The sequence below is a fragment of the Theobroma umbraticum genome, unplaced genomic scaffold (genome assembly GCF_002168275.2).
Source record: "Theobroma umbraticum cultivar Fairchild unplaced genomic scaffold, ASM216827v3 scaffold_239.1, whole genome shotgun sequence".
NCBI lineage: Eukaryota > Viridiplantae > Streptophyta > Magnoliopsida > Malvales > Malvaceae > Theobroma > Theobroma umbraticum.
In genome coordinates this window covers 3,108,805-3,130,929 of record NW_018397273.1, presented here as the reverse complement: position 1 = coordinate 3,130,929, position 22,125 = coordinate 3,108,805, and the positions used below count along the sequence as shown (strand labels likewise).

General features: G+C 33.9%; 3 protein-coding genes and 3 pseudogenes across 10 annotated transcripts; 4 read left to right on the top strand and 2 right to left on the bottom strand.

Annotated features, from left to right (window-relative positions):
• The first annotated feature begins 406 nt into the window (after window positions 1-406).
• LOC110426892 (protein transport protein SEC13 homolog B pseudogene) lies at window positions 407-2,482 on the top strand (annotated as a pseudogene). Its single transcript, XR_016351990.1, has 2 exons — window positions 407-612; window positions 1,320-2,482. The product of XR_016351990.1 is annotated as a protein transport protein SEC13 homolog B pseudogene (transcript).
• A 970-nt stretch (window positions 2,483-3,452) lies between these two features.
• On the top strand, window positions 3,453-7,655 carry DEL2 (DP-E2F-like 2). 7 transcript variants are annotated; one of them, XR_016351985.1, is made up of 13 exons: window positions 3,453-3,650; window positions 3,750-3,817; window positions 3,995-4,047; window positions 4,147-4,224; window positions 4,327-4,380; window positions 4,726-4,810; window positions 4,963-5,051; window positions 5,139-5,211; window positions 5,297-5,358; window positions 5,462-5,849; window positions 6,233-6,398; window positions 6,800-7,008; window positions 7,118-7,655. XR_016351985.1 is itself a non-coding variant. In XM_021442150.2 (11 exons), exons 1-11 carry the CDS (start codon window positions 3,562-3,564, stop codon window positions 6,322-6,324), a joined length of 1,110 nt encoding a protein of 369 aa, XP_021297825.1. In that variant the 5' UTR covers window positions 3,453-3,561; the 3' UTR covers window positions 6,325-6,718. The 7 variants fall into 7 exon arrangements, 4 of the variants coding, with proteins under 4 accessions (XP_021297825.1, XP_021297824.1, XP_021297827.1 ...); XR_016351986.1 differs by having other exon boundaries at window positions 6,805-7,655; XR_016351984.1 differs by having other exon boundaries at window positions 6,800-7,655.
• A 139-nt stretch (window positions 7,656-7,794) lies between these two features.
• Window positions 7,795-10,835, top strand: LOC110426850 (seed maturation-like protein). Its single transcript, XM_021442155.1, has 5 exons — window positions 7,795-8,291; window positions 8,380-8,635; window positions 9,828-9,926; window positions 10,043-10,257; window positions 10,634-10,835. The coding sequence occupies exons 1-5, from the start codon at window positions 7,885-7,887 to the stop codon at window positions 10,707-10,709; spliced, it is 1,053 nt and encodes a 350-aa protein (XP_021297830.1). The 5' UTR covers window positions 7,795-7,884; the 3' UTR covers window positions 10,710-10,835.
• Window positions 10,836-11,160: 325 nt separating this feature from the next.
• On the bottom strand, window positions 11,161-12,958 carry LOC110426849 (putative galacturonosyltransferase-like 10). The gene is given in 2 exon segments (XM_021442154.2): window positions 11,161-11,391; window positions 11,393-12,958. Coding segments are annotated over 2 exon segments (1,143 nt in total). The 5' UTR covers window positions 12,461-12,958; the 3' UTR covers window positions 11,161-11,316.
• A 4,671-nt stretch (window positions 12,959-17,629) lies between these two features.
• LOC149526449 (uncharacterized) lies at window positions 17,630-18,503 on the bottom strand (annotated as a pseudogene).
• A 2,215-nt stretch (window positions 18,504-20,718) lies between these two features.
• Window positions 20,719-21,920, top strand: LOC149526448 (inactive poly [ADP-ribose] polymerase RCD1-like; annotated as a pseudogene).
• Window positions 21,921-22,125: the final 205 nt, after the last annotated feature.

The window sequence follows — 22,125 nt, the reverse complement described above, 5'->3', positions numbered from 1 at the left end:
GAATGAGAAAATAGTGAAGAAACCTAGGCGGTAGACGAAACCACAATGTCTATTCTAAAGCAAAGGAAACCTAAGCGGCAACACACGAAACGAGAAAATGAAGGAAATAGAAGAAAGACAAAAAAAAAGGAAAAAAGAATGCACAAGATAAAATACCCTTGACATCTGTATTGAAGGGACGAAAACACCCTCTATATCATAAATAAAAAGTTCAAAATACCTTTCGAATTTCATAAAATCACATAACCACATATAAATGATAAGAAAACCCCCAAAAACCCTTGATATCTTGGCAAATGACATGGACACATGTCACGCTGTGAGGGCTATACGTAGGCTAAAATAAATATATTTTATATTTAAAAAGATGGAAAAGTCACTGAAAAAAACATGAAAATGAAAACTAAAGGGGAATGTTTGGTTGTTTAGCTCAGTGTAATTGCTTCCACTGTTTGGGTCCGAATCATATCGCACGCGTCCAAACTAAAAGGCCCAGAAAAACCCCGTTTCCGTTTTCGATAAAGTTTTCCTTTTTTTCTTTTTCTCTCAAAATTTCTGTTTCAGAGCTGATCTCTAGCCTAGCCGTTACCAATCTCCCGTTCTCTCTCTCAGGTGATTGAACTTTCTTGATCTATTCTTCAATTTTCAGCCATATTGTCGTTTCTCGAATGTATTAAATAATCTTCAGATCTGTTCCGTGTGTGGTAATTTAAGTTTAATTTAGATTCATAGTTTCTAGACTGAAGTTCTGGTAGATTTGACATGAATCCATTTTCGAATTTTTTATGCTGGGTTGTTTTCTTTCTATCTTTTTTAGAAAAGTTGGTTTTTTTTCTTATGCTCTAGATTAATTGGATTCTTTTTTATATTGTTATGATTTCTGGGATTGATTTTGTTTGGTCGGTATCTCTTAAATTTTTGTGTTGTTTCCGTTTAATTGTTTGAAAACTTGTTTCTTTTCTTTTGGGATCATAAATCCTTTTGAGATGAGTATCATTTGTTGCATCTTCAACGTTGCTATGAAGCCAAGTTGTGCATTTTGATATTCAAGAGAGTTAAAGGTTTTAACTTTTTAATTCTTGAAAATATTTGTTGTTTCTGTATCCCAACACGCTCTTTTGTTGAAGGAAAAGCTAGTAGCGAAGGAATAATCAAACAGAGCCTTAGTGATTTCTTACTAGTTAGAAATGCCCACGATGTTACCTATTAGATTGCTGTTGCATGTAAAATTGTTTGTGAATTACTTGAAATTACATGGGTGGTTTAAATATTATTGATCGATGTATATTTGATATGACTTTGGATATTTAAATTTGAAGATACAAGGAGCTGCTAGTTGGAGTTCAAAAGATGCCTGCACAGAGAATTGAGACAGGTCATGAGGACACAGTCCATGATGTAGCCATGGATTTTTATGGAAAGCGTTTGGCGACTGCCTCATCTGATACTACTGTTAAGATCATTGGTATAACCAGCTCTGGTTCTCAGCAACTTGCTATTCTTCATGGCCATAAAGGACCTATTTGGGAGGTTGCTTGGGCACATCCCAAGTTTGGATCGGTCCTTGCATCTTGTTCTTATGATGGCCAGGTGATAATATGGAAGGAAGGTAATCCAAATGAGTGGGTTCAGGCTCAAGTTTTTAATGATCATAAGTCATCTGTGAACTCAATTGCATGGGCACCCCATGAAGTTGGCCTTTGTTTGGCTTGTGGATCTTCTGATGGGAATATCTCAGTCTTCACCGCCAGGGCTGATGGTGGTTGGGATACCACCAGGATTGACCAAGCTCACCCTGTTGGAGTGACCTCAGTTTCATGGGCACCATCAACAGCACCAGGTGCTTTAGTTGGATCTGGTCTACTGGATCCTGTTCAGAAGCTGGCATCTGGCGGGTATGACAATACCGTGAAAGTCTGGAAGCTGTATAATGGGACTTGGAAGATGGACTGCTTTCCTGCCCTCCAGATGCATACTGATTGGGTGAGCGATGTTGCTTGGGCACCCAACTTGGGGCTTCCAAAATCCACCATTGCAAGTGCTTCTCAGGACGGGACCGTTGTTATATGGGCTTGTGCTAAAGAAGGGGAACAATGGGAGGGTAAGGTTTTGAAGGATTTGAAGACCCCAGTTTGGAGGGTCTCATGGTCGCTGACTGGGAATTTACTGTCTGTTGCCGATGGGAATAACAATGTAACCTTGTGGAAAGACGCAGTTGATGGTGAGTGGCAACAAGTGGGTACTGTTGAGCCATGAATTTCAGATTCTTTGTTTCTTCTCTCTGCAGTCATTTTAATATTTTTTTGGACTTGTCAACTTCAAGTCTATCGGTCTGTTATTACTATTTTCTAATTGATTTTTGTTTTGAGTATTTCAAATGTGTTGGATTGTTGTAATTTTTTCTTGGCAAACACAGGTCAAAGAATGATGGTTAATTAGCCTTATAACATTTCCCTGCTATCAAATTTTATCATTTGTCATATGTTTTTAACCATTTTTATTTTAGTTATTTGAAAGCTTCAAAATTGAGGCTTGCTATGCTAGCGTGCTTTGATGCTTTTGTTTTAGATAGGTTACACTTTACACAATCTCAGCTTCATCAAGAGTAAATCTTGAGCATGGTTTCTTTATTCTGAAGTGACGGTTCTAGCAAGCATCTATATGATAGGTCCTTGACTGTCTTAGCTCATGCTTTAGTTGAGTGTTGGGATGATGCAGTTGCAGAAAGGCATTCAGCCCCACCCTTCCCACGCAGAGGTCGTAGGGAAGGTGTTGCTGCTCTTGCACACCTCCTGAAACCAATATTTTTCAATTCCATAACAGTCCAATGAAGTATGGGTTGTGAGTACGCGAAGAAACTAACTACTACCCTTTTACTTTTAGATAGTTGGAGAACAGATTCGCTGCTTATTTAAAAAAGAAAAAAATTAATCAATGAGCAACATCCAAGGAATCACAAGGGAAACCGAGTCTTTGTATTGTGACCTTGTGTGGGATTTTTATTCCCAAATTTTTAACTTGAGAGCAGCAGCAAGCACGTGAAGAGGTGAAGGTAAAACAGATTCAGTCTCGAGAGTCGAGACCGGCCGGCGCCTTTCTTTCCAAACCTTTCACTTCTCCTTTGGCGCCAACCCTGTTCACTAACCTGAAATTTCATTTTTGCCCCTTAACATGCTTTTTATCCAATAAAAATTCTAATATTTCGAAGAATTATAAATTCAAAAACTACATGTTCCAACGCTTGCATCCAAATACTTAACCCTTGACAAAAGAGAAAAGCAAAACAGAAATGAAATTAATTTTCCTTTCTTTTCATTTTAGTTAAGAAGCCCAACTAGAAGGCCCAATGACAAAAGAGTAATTTCAGATCGCAGCGCGGTTCAAGATCTCAATTTGAATTCGCGCGACCCACAGCCAACGTAAAATAAAACTAGATCTGATTTCACATTTGAATTCCCAAACCCGCCAACCAAGTCTTCTCTCTCTTTTCTTCTCTTTCTCTCAAGCCAAACACAAAACACGATTCCACTTTCACTTCTCTGGATTCTCGGGAAAACGTCCATGTCTTCGTTTCTTTCTCGAGAATCTGAACCTGATTCACGTACTTTTTACTGCCGCAAAGAGAAATCTCTCGGCCTTTTATGCTCCAAGTAGTTAAATCCTTCCTCAACTCCTTGAAGCTTCTCAGATTTGATCTTGCTCAATCTTTAAGCTCTTTTAATGTGTTTTCTTTATTTTCTGTATATCAGTTTCTTGGAGTTGTATAACCATGACAGCATTCAAACGATTGGACTTGACGATGCAGCTTCAAAATTAGGTCCTTTATCCATGTTCTATTCATTGCTGAGAAACTATATATCTTTGTAATTTTTGTTTACCAAAGTTGGATATATTTTGGATTTTGCATTAATTACAATTGATTAGTTAAGTTTTAAGCTTGAAACTCGATTACAATTATTAACTTGCTTCATTGAAACTGTTTTGGATATTCCAGGAGTTGAACGTCGTCGTATATATGATGTAGTGAATATATTGGAGAGTATTGGAGTAAGATACATTTTTTTTTTGACCATTTATATATTTCTTATTATCGGTATACTTGTTGTATGGAATAGCTTGAGCAGGTTTTGGCCTTTGTTTGTCTAGGTTGTGGCAAGAAAAGGGAAGAACCAATACTCATGGAAGGGTTTTGGAGAAATTCCAAGGGCTTTGGAGAAGCTTAAGGTAGAGTTTAAATTTCTATTTTTCATTTCACCTCACAGTTTTGTCTTTAAATAAATTATTTTAAAGTTGAAGGACCTGAACTGTCATGTTTTCTGCTTACAGGAAGAGGCTCTGAAAGAGAATTTTTATATTTCTGGTTGCAACAAATCATTAAGGGTAGAATTCTTGTTTTAGTTCCCTTACTCCATGGGTTTGTTGAGAAAGTTTTAGTCCCAATGAAACTTCAAGTAATTTGATCTTTCAATGACTGGAACTGAGACTGTTGTTAACATGTCTTAGTGATCTAGTATAAGTGGGAAACTAAATCTAATATATCTTATAATCTAGTTTGATTCAGTTTAATGCCTTTATTTTGAACTAAAATTGTAAATCTTTAAGGAGTGTACAACTTTGTTTTTTCGACATTTTTTTTTAAAGGTTTTTCCACATTTTCTAATAGTGGCCTTATCAACATCCCGCTGTTCCTATGTTTTATTTAGTTGGACTATTTAATTTGCTCAGGTCTTAGATGAAAATGAAAGTGGAGGGTCTTTTAACGTGAAGATTGATGGGCAAGATAATAGTTCGGAATCATCAAAACATATCGGTAATAAGACCTTTTTTGTTCTGTTCTTGTCCTATGATATGTTAATATATCACTTTGCAACACAGATTATTGCTCACGTACAGTCATTCATGCATGGAACACGATTATTGTAAAGAATTTTCATTTTTAACTATTTCTATCTATTTACTCAGCATTACTGTTTGTGTGCTTAGATACCAAAAGAGAAAAATCTCTTTGGCTTATCACGCAGAACTTTGTCAAGCTTTTCCTTTGTTCAGATGTAAGAAAACTTCTTTTCAATGTGGGTTTGCTGTTTATGAATTGTTTGTTAGCCCTGTCTGGTGAATATCTGATTTCTTTTCTACAGGCTGAAATTATCACTCTTGATAGTGCTGCGGTTGCTTTGCTGGGTGATGTCCACAATTCAACTGCTATGAGAAGTAATTGAACAAACCGTCATTAGCGTCATATCTGAAATTTTACACTGCCAATCACTTATGATCTTTTCCCGTAACAATTTTGCAGCAAAAGTTAGACGATTGTATGACATTGCCAATGTGTTTTCTTCCATGAATTTAATTGAGAAGGTATGGTCATATCGCCAAAAGTATATCCAAATCCAGCCCTGAAAGCAACCAAAAATTTGTCTATTGCTCCTTACTAGTACTTTATTTGCTCGATGGATTTCAGACCCACCACCCCGAAAGCAGGAAACCGGCATTTAGGTGGCTGGGATGGGGAGCCAAACTTCATAATGGATCAACGACAGCTTTGGCTTTGAATGAATCAAAGAAGAGGATGTTTGGAACCGAGATTGCAAACCACAGTTTAAAGAGAATGAAGGCAAACACCTCAGTTCATCGGAAGTTAAACCAGAAGGAAAATATGGCAATGCATATTAAACACGAGTGTGTAGAAAAAGATAACAAAATGGAGCAGCATCTAAAGCAGAGCTCCAGAGGTTTTGTGTTCGGCCCTTTTACTCCAGGGGGTATGCCCACAGGAAACAAAAATGAGAGACCAGTTGGGGACTGGGAGAGCCTTGCGTCTACGTATAAACCTCATTATCTTAATCAAGGTACCTTCTTTGATTCATTGCTTAAAATACACATTATTGACCATGCATGATTAATAAGTGGTGCAGCAAAATTCTGGCACCATTTGATGGTTGATTAAGCACAGAAAGGACTCCAGCAACTTCTCTTGTAGCCACTTTTATTCCCACCAATGAGAGGGCTATCTTTTGTCATAGTTCATGGTGTTTGGACAAGAAAAAAAATGTTGAAATTCTTAGTAGTCCGTTATGATAAAATAACTCATCAATCACAGTGTTTACCCTCAGAACATAATGGAATCTGTAACCGGATTGTTCTTCTGTCTTGTATGTCATGTGTCGTCATATTATACTCCAAACCATGGCCATTGTAATTGCATGATATGGTTCTGTTAATGGTGTTGCAGCTCTTAGTGACCTCTTTGCTCATTACATGGAAGCATGGAAGTCTTGGTATGCAGAAGTTGCCGGAAGAGGAGAAACTCATTTAAGTCCCTGACCCTCTTCTCTCTTTTTCTAACTCAAGATCACCAAACACACAAGTTCAAAATGGAAAGCAAACATGTTTTACAGGTCTGTGACACTTTGTTGGATGTATTTTCTCAATCCAACCGTCCCCCGTAATGAATTAATCATAACCTTTCACTTGATGCATTTCCTAATTCTCACTTTAAGCTTGCAGCTCCCACGTGACCTCTTTCATTTTTTCTCGTTAGAAACTTGAACATGCAACAAGTTCCTGAATTTAGTTTTGTATCTAAGTTACAGATTAAAGAAAGAAGAGAATTATTGTGAATTTGAAGGGTTTTTTTTTTTTTGTTTTTGTTATATTAGAGAAGTGAAGGATTTAACTTCGTTTCCAGGTTCCTAAACAATTTGCGCTGAGATTTGTGTTTTCCCTAACTTCTGTTAATGAATGGTCTCCAATTCCTTTGTTCGCTAGTCCTTTCAATTTTTTTATTCTTCTTTGTCAGGACAGCATGCAGTGCACATACATAGATTAGATGCGATACCCAAAACAGCTAAGCTACGTGGGCTACATTCTTCAGTTTTCTGACTTGTGTGAAAAGCTAAGACGTGGTGACTCTGCTTCCTGTTTGCCAACGTCACCTTGATTCCACATTGGGGTCCTCCCTCGTTTGAAATTACCGGCTAAATCCTCCGAAGTTCAACATAATTTCAGGTTCCCATCAACAGCAATCATACCATTGTTTCTGTTCACATCATGGTGAATTTGTCCTAACCTCAAGAATCCTTATCTCACCCAGGCTTAGAATTTTCAAACTTTGCAGATATCACAAAGGGGGTCAAAATCACAGGTTTTGTGGTGCTCAAGTGTTTGCTGAGAAACCATGAGAGCCACATGCGCCCCACTTGTTCGTTGTCCCAATTTTGACAAACGTGATTTTACTGAGACAACGAACAATGGGCCTACCAACGTTTAGTGCTTTTTCTTGAACCAACCATCAATGGGTTTTTGCCTAATTCGGCTCTTGCTTTTTGTATCATGGAATGACCCCTGGGTGAGGGGGAAAGTGAAACCCGAAACATTAATCACAAGTTGGACAAAATCACCAACACTGTTTACTGTTTTCCATGACTTAAGATGACTGGGTTCATTCCCTTTGACGCCAGATAAAGTAGTTTCGTCCCCTCCTACTAAGCATGCATTGATGCCAAACAACCTTCTCTCCCCTGCTCACCCACGTTGTTAATTTTAAGTAACTTCTTTTAATATCCTTATCTTCTCAAAATGTTGGTTACGTAAAAATAAATATTATAATAATAATAATAATTTGTTATTCTTTAAATAATCAAAATACAAAAAAATGAATAAATATTAATTCATTTTCTAAGGCTTCTTCGATTAATATTTTTTAGAATTTTAAATATAGTGATTATGTAATTAACTCAAAATAAAGGGACATAAACGATTTTTGAAATAATTATAAAAAATCCAGCATTAGCTGTCCTAAAATACGAGTAACAAAACGGAAACTCAGCAAACAAAAACGAATAACAAAACGAAGAAAGAGCTCTGGAAGCTCTCAGCTCTCTGATGGCATCAACAGCCACAGGCCGCGCCGTTATCTTCTCCCGCATCACAGCCCTCTCAACCAAGCCTCTCCCCTCTTCTCTCTCTCGCTTTCTCCCTATCCGCCGCAACCGCCCCTCCGCCGTAACTGTGAGCTGCTTAAACGGTGGCGGAGTCTACGATGACTACTTCGTATCAACACAGAAATCGAATTTAGATCGTGGATTCTTAGTAATAGCTAATATGTTAAAACACATCGAACCTCTCGACACTTCGGTTATTTCCAAGGGGGTTTCTGATTCCGCCAAGGAATCGATGAAGCGGACTATCTCAACTATGCTAGGGATTCTCCCCTCTGATCAGTTCTCCGTTTTGGTTTCCCTCTCGAAACCTCCTCTTCGTCGCCTCCTCTTCTCTTCTATCATCACAGGGTAAAATCTCAATTCCAACCTTGAAAAGATAAAATTTTTCTGTAATTTGTTGCTTTCTAAGAAGAGTGATTTTTTTTTTCTTCCTTAGGTATACGTTGTGGAACGCGGAGTATAGGATTTCGTTGATGAGGAATCTGGAGAGAGCGGCGCCAGCTGAGGAGATCGATGAGGGTTTAAGGCGGCGGCAGAGAGAGGCTGTGGAGGAGAAGAGGGAGGAGACAGAAGGTGGAAGTGCTGGATTTGAAGAGTTGGAGAAGATAACGCCGAGGGTTTTCGGGGATTTGTCGCGGGAGGCTTTGAATTATATTGAGAAGCTGCAGGCTGAGTTATCTGATGTTGAAGCGGTAAGGATCTTAGATTTTATATAAAAACATTTTCTTCATAAAATATATTATATGTATGCTTTAATTGAAAAAAAAATGGTTGTAAACTTGTAATTATTTATAATTAAAGATTGGAAAGATGCAAAATTTGAAGGTTTTTTTATTCTTATTAAAATGATTGTAAGTTGGGTGTTCTTGCTTAATTTGCAGTTGCAAATTAGTTAAATGATGTTTGATTGTTGTGAACAATTCGGAGGTAATTATTTCTTTGCTAAAATTATCTGTAGATTTTCTAGCTTCTAAAAGTTGTTGGTTATTGAAATTCTGGTTTCCTGCTTGAGTTTGTAGAGATTGGAAGCATTTTTCTGTTTTGTTGTCTACTCCGTGTATACCATTCTACTCATACACACACCTGCAACAAGTGGTGGTTTCTTAAATTTGCTGCATAGATGATTTCGAATAGAAAAATTCAGAAAATTATGGCTGTTGCTGTACCCATTTAGCCTAACTTACAAATGCCAATGCATGATTAAGTCGCGCTTACTCATTTCGCATTCCTACTGATCTTGCATTGTGTTGCAAATATCAAACATGCATTGACATTATAAATTTCCCCCTCTGAACAGCTGAACTTACAATTTTCAGCTCTCTTAAGTCTCTATTTATATACTTAGATATACTTACTTGTGTACGTATTGTCTAGACTTTTCAAAGTGTAAGAGACAAAACAAAAGGAAAGACTGGAATGCCATTTGTTTTAATTGCAAATTTTCTTTGTTATGCTTTTACATTGCTTGATATGAATGCTAGTAGATGGCCAAAGAAACGGATATGGAATATACTACTACTAGATTTCAATTTAAAATTTAATTGCATTGCTTATTCCTCACTTGATCTCTGGGATTTAGAGGGCTGCAGCAACAAGCATTTTTTGGCAATCAATTTTATATTTTCCTTTTGTTTTCTTCTTATGTGGGTTTTCTGAAGTTTGACATACACAAGCAGTTGTTTAGTGTTGATTTCTTTATGTACATGAATCCATTGTTCCTAAAATTGGTGGATCATAGTATTCAAGGCTTTGCCATTAGTTTGGTAAATATAAATGCATGTCTGAATGAGAAAAGTTATTAATGCTTTCGTTTGCTATATGTTGTGTTGATAACCTGTTTCCCATGTTCCTTCCATGTAAGCTAGTTATCCTATGTTATTTCAGGAGCTGAATGCCCAAAAGAAGGAAAATGTGCGAATAGAATGTGGCAGGGAAAACAGGAATGATTTGTTAGAGTATTTACGATCTTTGGATGCCAACATGGTATTACCAACAAATGTTTCTTTATTGGATTATCTTTCTCTAAAATTGAATTATCTTTGTTTCGTCCTACAACTGACTTGAAACGTCTTCTCATTATATGTAATTTTTGTTGCCAGGTGACTGAATTATCCCAGCCATCATCTGTACAGGTGGAGGAAATAATCCACCAGCTTGTTCAAAATGTATTGCAAAGATTCTTCAAGGATGAGCTTACCTCTGACTTTATGAGAGATTCAGGGATAGTAAACACGGGAAATCGCCAAGATGCTTCTGATGAAAATTGTGGCACTGTTGGCACTTCCCGTGATTACCTTGCAAAGCTGCTTTTCTGGTACATATTTTTTTTCCATGTTATTAATTTAATTCTCTTGCTTTTTCCAAGTTAAATGTTTGCTAAAGGAGGGTGCATTAGGCTTTTCTTGCACTACCTGCTAATGCACAACCCACACCACATGCATGTGCATTTTAGTTGGAGAGATGGAGGGTGGATAAGAAAATTTATAGGGCTCATTGACTTGAAAGGGAATTCCTGGTTTTCATTCATAACATAACTGAAAGCTCAGCAATTTTTTGTTCCAAAGATAACCACTTCTCTGTTCTATTGTATGTATCAAGCATAGTTCTATTCTTTCTCATTTTTCTCTATTACCTATCCGTTATATTTCCGGTAGGAATTGTAACACTAAGGTTGTCTTTTCTTTGAGCAGGTGTATGCTATTGGGTCATCATTTGAGAGGCTTGGAAAACAGATTGCAACTAAGTTGTGTTGTTGGATTATTGTAAAGTAAGGCGAATTGAGAAATGTATATTCTTTTTCTTTTTGGCCACTTTTCCTTTGTTATAGTTTTGGTTAATCCGATAATGCACATTCTTTTCTCTATTAATGCTTATCTCATCAATTTTCTTCAACCTGCTCTCACGAACCAGTATTGATTCACTGTAAAAAAATAGTTGAAAGATCATTGATGGAGTTGTGGCTGAGCAGTTTGTTCCCAAAATAAGAACCTTAATTCATTTTACAAGTGTTGGCCCCCTGTAGTTCTTATCTAAGTCCCAGGCACAAAGTATTGATTAAGCTTGCTTCACTTGTTTTGGCGTGGATTCCCAGGGTGCATTGTGAAAGAGGGATTGCACTTGCAGAAATAATTAACACTGCGTCCAGCCTAGCAGGCACCCCATAACTGCTATGCACCAATCAAAAGTAACAAATAAGGTAATCCAAAAAAGATAGTAACAAAAATCTATGAATTACTCGAGTACCTTTAAATGGTTTGCATTCAAAAAATAACTCCCGATTCAAAGAACTGAAACAATATTCCGCGCCTTCTTTTGTGTCTATTTACACAGAAAAGATTGTCAAAAAGAATAGAAGAGAAATTATACAATTAAATCACAAGGAATCCGATGAAAATCTAGGCAATTCTTGTCTTGGTTGTTTATGTTGCTGATGTCCCTGAAATTTTTTTATGAAGATCATAAGGTGCCCAAAGGAAGTCAACCGGGCAGGGTCTCCCCGCATCTAGCCTGACCCATGGCTTCCCTCTACCACTCCAATGCAGCAAACTTACGGGACCTGGATGCAAAGACCTGCAACTATTCACCAAATTATCTCCACCAAGCCCATGTTGGTTCCATCTATGATCGATGGCCTCAACATCTCCGCCGAAAACCAACAGAAATGGTGGAAGAGAACCCAACTCATAAATCCTTTTCTCCTTCTGAATTCTCATCCATCTCTCAATCTTTCTTGTGTAGTCGCCTTCTCTCCACCTTGCCAAATCCATCACCATCACTCCTGTATTGAAATAACAAGGCCTTTTCCCTTCAAAAACCCTGGATAACTCAGGGTCTGACCAGAATTCACTAGTGAAATACTTGGCCAAGTTTGCATGACAGTACTCTGGAGCTCCAATGGTTCTTGATCCAGTTAAATTTATCCTCCAAAGCTTTTGGATGTCATCTACAACAATGGTATCAGAATCTAGGTAGATTACACGTTCAACGCAGGCCTCAAATATATCAGCTAAGTAACTTCTTGCATAATTTAAAGGGTTGTCAAGAGCTTGGCGGATAGAAGATGAGATGAGATTCCTGACAAGATTTTCCTGGAAGACATAAACCTTGAAACTCAAAGATGGAAATGCAGACTTGACGATCTGAGTAAGGTCATTTGCATTAACGAAGCTCGAATCGGAGGCAATGAGGTGAAAGAATACATTTTCTGGACAAGAACTATGCTTGACAACTGAATGAATTGCCGCTGTGCTACCTCTCAGATACTGAGGATCAATAGTCATTGCAATATGAACGACGGAAGGGTCACACAACAAACTTTCTTCAGCCAAAACGGGACATTCAGGTCCATTGTGATACTCTGGTGCCTCCGCAAACTTCATGAACAAATCTGATTCCCTTTCTGTTTCATCCCCTCGGCTGCTTGTAACCTTTTCTGCAAACAACCTGATTGCATTTACAGGGAAAAGAAGCAAAGAAGCCAAGAAAAAAACCCCAAAAACTGATCTAGAAACAAACATCGTATCCAAGTATGAAAGCAAAAGGGGAACTGGGTTTCCGTTCTGGTTTCTTATGAAGTAAGTATTGCAGAACTACTGCTCCAAATGGAACTGAAACGAAGAGAAATTAAAAAGCAAAGTGTATTTTATAGGAACAGAAGAAAGATTGAAAGAGCCAACGAAGATTTAGACAAGTCCAAGTACGTCTGCTTTTCCAATGGGGGACGCGGTTAAGAATGTGAAGGAGACGCTTCACTGCTTTGAATCACTGTTTTGATTGATGTCATGGTCATACCTTGGTTTTTCCAAATAATTTATTCGTTTGTTAGGACCTTGCTTCAAGGAACCTCCCTGGTTGCCTTTCGGTCGGTTCATCCGCCATTGAAAAACGTGTGACCACGTGCTCTGAAACAAATTTTAGGAATTTCGGTCTCTTAAATTATATTATGGGTGAGTTAAGTTCATGAAAGACCACGTACCATGAACCAAATCAATTTATTTTGCGTTCTTTGAGTGATGGCTTCCAAACTAATTGAGCCTTTTGGTTTGTCTTTTTTTCTTTTCAAGTATAATGTTTTAAAAAATTTTAAATTATTTAAAAAATTTTAAATAAGTTATTATTCTCTAATTATGTTTGGTTAATGACAAACTAACCATACATGTTATTTCTATGTTATTGGGCACTAACATTGATGTTAACATAACAAGTAAAAATTATCATATAATCATCTATTATATTATACATCAACATATCATATCATTATTTATTACAATATATCAATATACTAAGTCATCATCATATAACATAAAATAACAAAGAGTATTTTAATTAATAACAGTTAGTCAATCAAAATATTTAAATTAAACAAAAAATATAAAAACTTAATTGAACATAATAAAAGATTAAAAAATTATTTAATTTTTTTTATCTAATTGAAAATTTGTTTTAAATATTATATCTTTTTTATAAATAAGAACATCGTCCTATCAATCAAGTATTCATCACACACACACACGCATATATATACATAACTAATTCTAACTTTTAACAGTTAAAATACAATGGGAGCCCATATATAGATGGGTTCTCCCTTATGCATATGATTACATTTTTGAAAATATTACAACGATTGATTAAAATGTTGAAAATTTCTTCTTCTTTTTAAAGATGTTTTTATCTTTTGCTCTTTAGAGATGTTTTTGTCTTTATATATATATATATATATCAAACTTTAGAACAAACACAAAAAATTGTTATCATCTAAGTAAACATGGGTAACACGGGGTCTTTGTCATGTGTTTTCTCTTGGAAAACACTTCAATTAACAACCAAAACATGTTAAATCACCATGAAAGTTAGTGAGGTTTGATATTTTATAATACAATATGATTACTGGTTATATGAAGATAACATTTCAATATTTAATATATAAGTAAAGTAATAATGAAAATATAGAAAAGATAACATTATAGTGTTTAGTTTACAAACACTTTATTGAGAATATAATATCAATTTTTAAAATTACCCTTATTTATAAAAATATAAATTTAATACACATGTATTTTTTTATTATTAATTTTTATATAATATCATTTCTTAACTATATTTTTCATATAATGTATTTTATTTTCATGTTTTATTATAATCTTATATATATTATTTTAATATAATTTCATATATTATATATCTTATTTTAATTTTTCTTTCTTTTAAAAGAAAATATAAATTTTATTGACAGTTACCATCCACTATCCAAATGGTTACTTAGAATAACAAAGAGACATCTCTCAAAATTTATATTAAAAAATAAATTATAATATTACAAAATATTTTTAACAAAATAACAAAATTAAGAGATAAAATTATATTTAACAACATTATAAAATGCAATGCAATCTGAATTGCATTAATTTTGAATTGTAATCGTATTATATTTATTAGTTATAATGTGATTATATTGTAATAAATTGTTGTAAAATAAATATTATAATATAATTTAATTGAACATATTATATAAAATATGCTTATACTTTTCTTATATAATGCAAATGATTTTTTTTTGTTTTTGAATTTTCATGAGAGAAGCGTTAATTTATTATAAAGATGATAAAGTTGTTCAAAGTTTGGAAAGTCACGTGGGCAGCTGTGAATGGCTGCAAGCTTCCAAGTGTTTGCCTTTTTGTGTTGCGGGTGGTATTTTGAATTTTCCCATCACATAACAGCAAATTACTTTGACCAATAAGAAAACAAAAAAAAAGAGGCATATTTGTTTTGTTTTCTCTTTCTTTCCAAAAGAAATGCATTCTTCCTGTCGGGGAGGCACTTTTTATTGCCACGTGGACACTACCACGCACTGTTACGGTTAAGTTATGACATATGGATTAACAAAGCCTTTGTTTTCCATTTGGACCACACGACGCCGTTTTGGCCTCTTCACTTGAAAAATGAAAACGCCACATCATCGTCATCATTAATTCCATGCATCAACTTAATGAAATACCACATCAGTAATTTTAACAAAAAAATTTTAATAGTGTTAAGAATTAGATTGGTATTAATCAATTTTGAAAAGTTTACAAATTTGTTTTATAGGAATTATAATAAAAGATTAAATTTAATATTTTAATAAAATGAAGAGACTAAATACAGGTTTTGATTGGAGAAAGCAAAGAAGAAGGGAGAAAATTGAAGGAAAAAAAAGTAGAAATCAGAAGGATGAGAGACTGGAAGAGAGGGGAGGAAACATGGGGTGCAATAGGGGTGAATATAATTTAACCAAAACTGAATTAATTAATTTAAAAATAAATACGATTAAATCGATTAATTTTAATTAATCGATATATATATATATATATATATAAACCTTGTTTTATACCCATTAAACATATAATTATAACTTGATTACCTAAACCCTTGAAATGGAGTATGTTTTTAATGCATGACAATTATTTACTTATAGAAAACGTAAAGTTTTCAAAATCAAAAGTTCTTTCTTAGGTAAATAAATATATATATATATATATAATTGGGGAATTTCAGATGACAAAAACACAAAACAAATAGTAGAAGCTAAACATGGGAAGGCTATTGGTGCTTGAACACAAATCCAAAACGCAAAGGTATTACTACCAAATACGAACCTATATACAATTAATTTTAGCCCATTGATTAATATTAACTCTAATTTTAAATTGCCCATTTTCATTTTCATTTTCATGACACTTATATTGTGAAAAGTGGACAACTTTTCTCCTCCCACTTACTGTGTTGTAAAGATTTATTTTATTATTATTTGAAAGAAGGAAGGAAGGTTCCCACCTTGTTGTTGGCTAACACAATTATGTATTAACTATTTAACTAAATGTTTAATTGTAAATAATAAAATTGTTGGGGTTTATTGTCTTTGAGAGTTGTTTCCTTATTGAGTTTTTGTCGAAACTTTTAAATGTTGGTAGTTGTTGGAAGTTGGAAACTTGGAACATATTAGTGCATTATCATTTGTATGTTGAAACATTTCATCGTATTTAATTATATTTGTTGAAACATTTTAATATTATTACACTTGACTGTATTAAGGTCCATGACCCAAACAAAATTTCAATTAATTCAATTATCAACTAATCTAATTCGGTTATAATAGCATTTTGATGATTCGGTTAATTTTCTCGATACATTTTGTTAACTTGATAGGCATGTTTAAGGCTGTTTTCGGTAGGATTTGATTTTTTTTTTTATTTTTATTTTAAAAAAATGTTGAAAAGTTGGCCAAATCCAGCTATTTGTGGCCATTTTCGATCATAGCAATGTTGAACCTCGTCAAATTTAGCTTTTTCTTTTTTGTTTTTAATCTCTTAAAAGATTTTTATTTAAAATTAATAATGTGATCTGATCAAAAATATTTGTTGTGATTGCTAATGTCACTAGATTTGATTTGATTGAAATGATTTCCAATTACAAGAAGGTTGGATTTGATGTTGAAAGTGCATTGATATTTAACAAAAAATAGAAGTAAAAGGAAAGACCAGTAACTTCATGTATAAACAACTGTTTTTATCATTGGAAATTGGTATTATGCTGCGTTTCATAGTATCCTTATGTCTATATTTCTTCATATACAAAATTTCTCATTCTAAATAACCTCAACCTGCACGTTAGAAACATCTGTTCGTCTGGATTGACCCGATGATCTGGAAGAGTCTAAGAAAGCACAGCAGACAAGACCAAGGCCAATTCAACTTCGAATGCGTTGGTTCCATTTGCACCGTTGCCAACCAGGCCAAGAGGAATACTTGCAATAACGGCTGCTTTAACAATGATCATAGCGACTTTAAATTTGAAAAGTCAAACACTGGAGAAGGCTGCTTCATTCCGTTCCATTCCATTCTAGTTGTCTCCTAATGCTTGTCACTCTTTTCCCACTTTTGAGGTTATTCTTCTTCTTTATCTCCAACGCTTAACTGAGGAAGGAAACAAAGAAAAGATACGTCACATCAGCTCAGCCACAACCAAACCTCATAGCATTAATTCGCATCGAATTCAGCCGATGCAAGTTATGAAGGAAAAGGAGAAAAAAAATGCTCTTGTCATCCTCCTTGAGATCTTGGGTTTGAGGGCTACCAGCAGCGTTGGTGGGAGTTGTTGAAACCCTGAAAAAAAATCTTATATTTTACAAGGAGCAGGTTGAACAGCAGGAAGCAACAAATTCCATCTGGTCTGGATAAAGTGCCAAAGTCCATTTTTTGCATTACGCTATGACTTTCCTGCCAAAAATCCAATATACATATCCAACGCATTAATTATATACAATAAACACAAGGAAATAAAAAACATCACATACCGTACAAACTGGAAACAGAGCAATGGTGACCATTGAGTGCAATAGATTTTATGAAATTATCATAGAATTTAGATCACTAACCAGAGTACTCAGATTCAGAGATGCAAAACATTATGCAAGTAAGAATGCAATTCAGAATGACTTAGTTCATTGTCTTTGCCAATAAAAGTTTATTTCTATTATGTGACACACATTATTGATAGATGGAGAGAGAAGTGACCCATATGCATTTTACTAGTATGAAAAAAAAAAAAAAAAAAAAAAAAAAAAAAAAAAAAAAAAAAAGAAACTCTCCTCCTAAGCTCTAGGACTCATTCTACAAGAATAGAATAGACTAGTTTAAAAGTGCAGCTCATCTACTGAAACATATGTTCCCATTAATGGTATCATAATGTTTCCTACATCCAGGGCATTGCCCATCTGCTTCAAGAATCCTTTTGTGCCAGAAGAGGAAAAGCCGAAATCCACATGAACAAGGGAGAAAGCTAGAGTCTGTGACATCCAAATCCTCACAGCAAATAGGGCTTGAAGAAGAAGGGTGGGAAATATAACTTCGCTCTGCCCAAGTGATAGCCCCATGGCCATCATGCCAATCTGAATTAGAAGAAATATTGGGCTGTTTCTATAGGCTGGGCAGAATCAGAGGACGAAAAGCATCGTCAGGTCTCTATGCTCGACAGTTCATGTGTGACCCACAAACTGTTCCCTCACTGTCTGAATTCAACTGATTTATTCTTTGGTTATTGTAATGTTGCTCAGCACAAGCTGATTCAATCCTTGTTTCCTATTTGGAAGGAGCAACTGTGGCTGGATTATGTTGATTGTCATCTACGCTCAAGGCATCTGCAACATCCTCCCAATTGTCTAGGCACCCATCCTCTTCTTCCTCACTGACACTTCCAGAACAAAAACCACTGCCAGTGCTACTGCCGCTGCAGCTACTCCCACTAAGAGCTTCCCTTGAATCATTATGACCCAGATCGCTTAGTAAATGAAATTTCTAAAAATGTAATAACTCTGTAAATTTTTCCAAGCAGATCCCAAAAGCCATCTTATATAACCTTTCTCTTCCAATAAATAAATCAGATAAAAATCACTTCTTTCAAATAAATCTTAGATCCCACCTATCAAACTAAATTTGGGTGGAAATGGTGGTAAAAGGTAGAGCTTGCTATTGTTCTGAACACATGTCCCAATTATATTTATTTCGAGTTCAGGCACTCCATAATCGTATAGAATCTGATTATAATATTATTTATAAAATTTTTATATTAGTTGAATTTGTAAATTAATAAATATAAAATTAATTTATATTATTTATGATGTAAATTTTAATATATAAAATTTTTATATTAGTTAAATTTATAAACTAACAAATATAAAATTAATTTATATTACTTAAATTATGATAAAAATTTAATATATAAAATTTTTATATTAATTAAACTTGTAAACTAACAAATATAAAATTAATTTATATTATTTGAACTATGGTATGAACTTAAAAACATATTATTGTTTTATTTAATAAACATTTTTACCTTTCGAAAACAGCATATAATATTTTTACTTAATTTATGTTCAATTTTTTTGAAGTAATTTTAATTATCTTTACAACTAATTTAATCTGATTTATTATATTATATACATTTTCTTCCCACTTATTACTTATCTACAATATACAAATAAAGACTAGTTAATCATAAAAGATATACAAATTTTAAGTTATATCTAATTTCTTAATTTTTTATTTAAGATAATATAAGATAACACTAAAAATAGATATAAGATAACATAATATAATAAAAACTAGATAATACCCTATTTCAAGTCCAAAAAAAGTACCTTATTTCATTGTATTGTTGGGGTTTAGGGTTAATTGTGAAATAGTTTTTAATTTTTAGTTAATTATATATGAATTAATATGAAATATTTTTTATTTGGATTTCGGGTTTGGGTTATTAAACGAGTATATGAACACTAAAAATTTACTTTAAATAATCGGATAATTAATGGATTTAGATAATTAACGGTTAGTGCCATTCTAATGAGGCTCAATTTAAATAATATTTTTTAATTTTATTTAAATTTTTATAAAATTTAAGTATTTTAATATTTAAATAATTACAAAATTGACTACCTAAAAAATAAAAGATATCCTACTCTAAGCGTTACCAGAATAGAATAAAAGCAAACTACTTCAAAAGATAGGGAAAGTGTGGATAACATACAAGGGCTGTCTTGTCTATCTCTTGGGGGCTTATTCTTCTGTTTTTGTGTTCCTTGTCCCTTTGGTTCTTTGTTGGCCTAAAGAAATTTTTAAACGGCTCTTTGTTTTTCTTTCCTTTAATGCATATGTCCACTTACAATAATGCCCTTGAGATCTGATTTATTTACGAAATCATTTTATAAATTTTTAAATAATTTTATTCAAAAAATTCCTTCTGGTTTACCCAACTTAGATGCTAGTGAAACTATATTTTAGAGAAAAAGATACATGATTGAAATTTGAAAAAAAAAAAAAGTACAAGAACAAGATGACTTTCCATAAAAAAAAGTAACTTTTTTTACCTGGAAATTTCAATATTAGTGCAATTTTTTATTTAAATTTTTAAATTTCTTTTATTTGTAGTTAATATAATTCATTTTCAAACATTTGATCACTCTACATTTTTCTTTGTCCACCAAAGAAATTTTCACAAAGTTGGGAAGGTAATATAGGAAAAGGGGAAAACTGATTATTCATTTATTTTGGGCCATGCTTCGGACTTTCCTACTGGCCATGTTCAAATGGCATGAGAAAGAGAAAGCAATAAGCAGGCCTTTAAATTGCACATAGTTCTCACGACTCTAGCAAGCTTGGACCTGATTTTATATATGGGCCAAGAATGCCACATAGATGGGCCACATTTCACATATGGTCCTAATTTTATGTAGTTGATGGATATATTTTTCGAATTAAAATATGAGCCGATGAAACATGGTATTACAATCTATCTAATTTTTTCTTTGATATGGAGATCTCATGAAAAATACTAGAATCAAAATAAATCTAAATCAAAGTGATCTCTCACCTTTACGGAGAAAAGTCAATACAATGAAGGAATTGAGTGTGTACAATATTATAGATCCCATATTAATAAGATTTGATACGTAATGAATTTTCGATTTATAAATAAAAACTCTTTTTACTTAATAGATATGACTTTTGAATTAAAAAAAAAAACCTAACAAATACAACAAGAACATTCTTTCTATAAATAATAATTAGTAATAAATACTTATAAACAATAACATTCTTTTTTAGTTGAGAGATAATATAAACCTAACTCCTTTAATTCTACTAGTTATGGCATTTTTTGTTTGAGAATCTTAAGAATATTTGTGTTATAGTTTTAAAAAACTTAAATGTTTAAACGAAGACCAACAACAACGACAGCGATGAAGAAAATTCCTGTAAAATCTGTTAATGTTGGGTTCCTCCTCCACCGCCATCATCCTCCTCACCACAAAGTCCAAGAAAATGCATCTGTAGCCTCCAATCTCAAAGCGTATGAAGAATTGCTTTTCAAAACAATATGAATTTCAAAAAATAAAATGTTATTCCTTCACGGTTCATGTATAATCACAATAGTTCTTGAGTGCATTTATTAGCCTTGTTGTGGAAAAGCTTCAAGCCTGTTTCTTGGAAAGAAGATCGATTATCGAAGCATTGAACAACGATGCAAAGTATATCTTTGATTTGAAAAGGGTGGTGCAGATCATTTATGTGACAGGAAATCAAAGATCGATTTCTTAGTTAAATGAAAATGGCAAAAGGTTTCTCCTTGAACTTTTTTTGAGTGAAAAAGAAATTACAAAATCTGTAATCATAAGATTGATAGAACTTCATCGAAGAGAAAATGAGAGGAGCCTGAAATGAGTTGTTCTAACAAAATCGTGGGATTAGATGTGATTAGAGAAATAGAGAGCGCATATTTGGTTGCTAAAGATCATTTCTTGAATGGAATGGAGAAAGTTGATGATGGGGTTACAGTTACCTCAACCTATCACAGTAGGCAAGGAAGGGCATTTGGATAAAACTCATCTCGATTTTCCAAAAGCAGATTGGGATAACGGAGGTTGTGAGAGGCACTTCAAATGTGGTTTATGCATGGTGTGGGGCTCTCACTAAAGTTGTGGAGAGTGTAGTGGCTCATTGGTTTGGGTTGCCCAACAAAGTTCTATCGACTGACGATTGCAGGGTTGGTGTGTATTTGTCACCCTTTGGGTTGCCACAATTGATTGTAGAGATGGTAGGTGCTACTAATGATAATGGTGTAAAACATGTTATTTTGTGCATGGTTATATTGGAAAATGTCAAAAAACTGGAAGCAAGATCTAAATAGTATCACACATCTAGTGTATATTTTGACATTAGTTTTGATGATCTTAGGAATCCCAAGTGGTACTTGTTATGGTCAATTAATGCGAATATGCATATTCTGCCTGAGTGTGTTGTAGGTTTCAAACTATGTTTCCTTGAGAAGTTGATTTCAAAGATTAAGAACTCCTTTCTTCTTACCAAAGTGCGGGAAATAATGAATTCATACAACTCATTCAAGGTTGGAATGTTGGCCAAGGGTGCTTTTCTAAGGCACTAACAAATGGTTGTTGGGTATGAGCTTCAAAAATTTGCTATTTTTGGATGATTTGCAAGTTTGGAATCATAATTGTTAAATTGAGATACTTATCATGTATTGAATTTTTTTTTAGTATCGAATATCATATCATAAGATATAATAAAAAAATTTAAAATCATTAATAAATAACATTTATAAATGTAAAATAAAGAAAACATTAAAAATA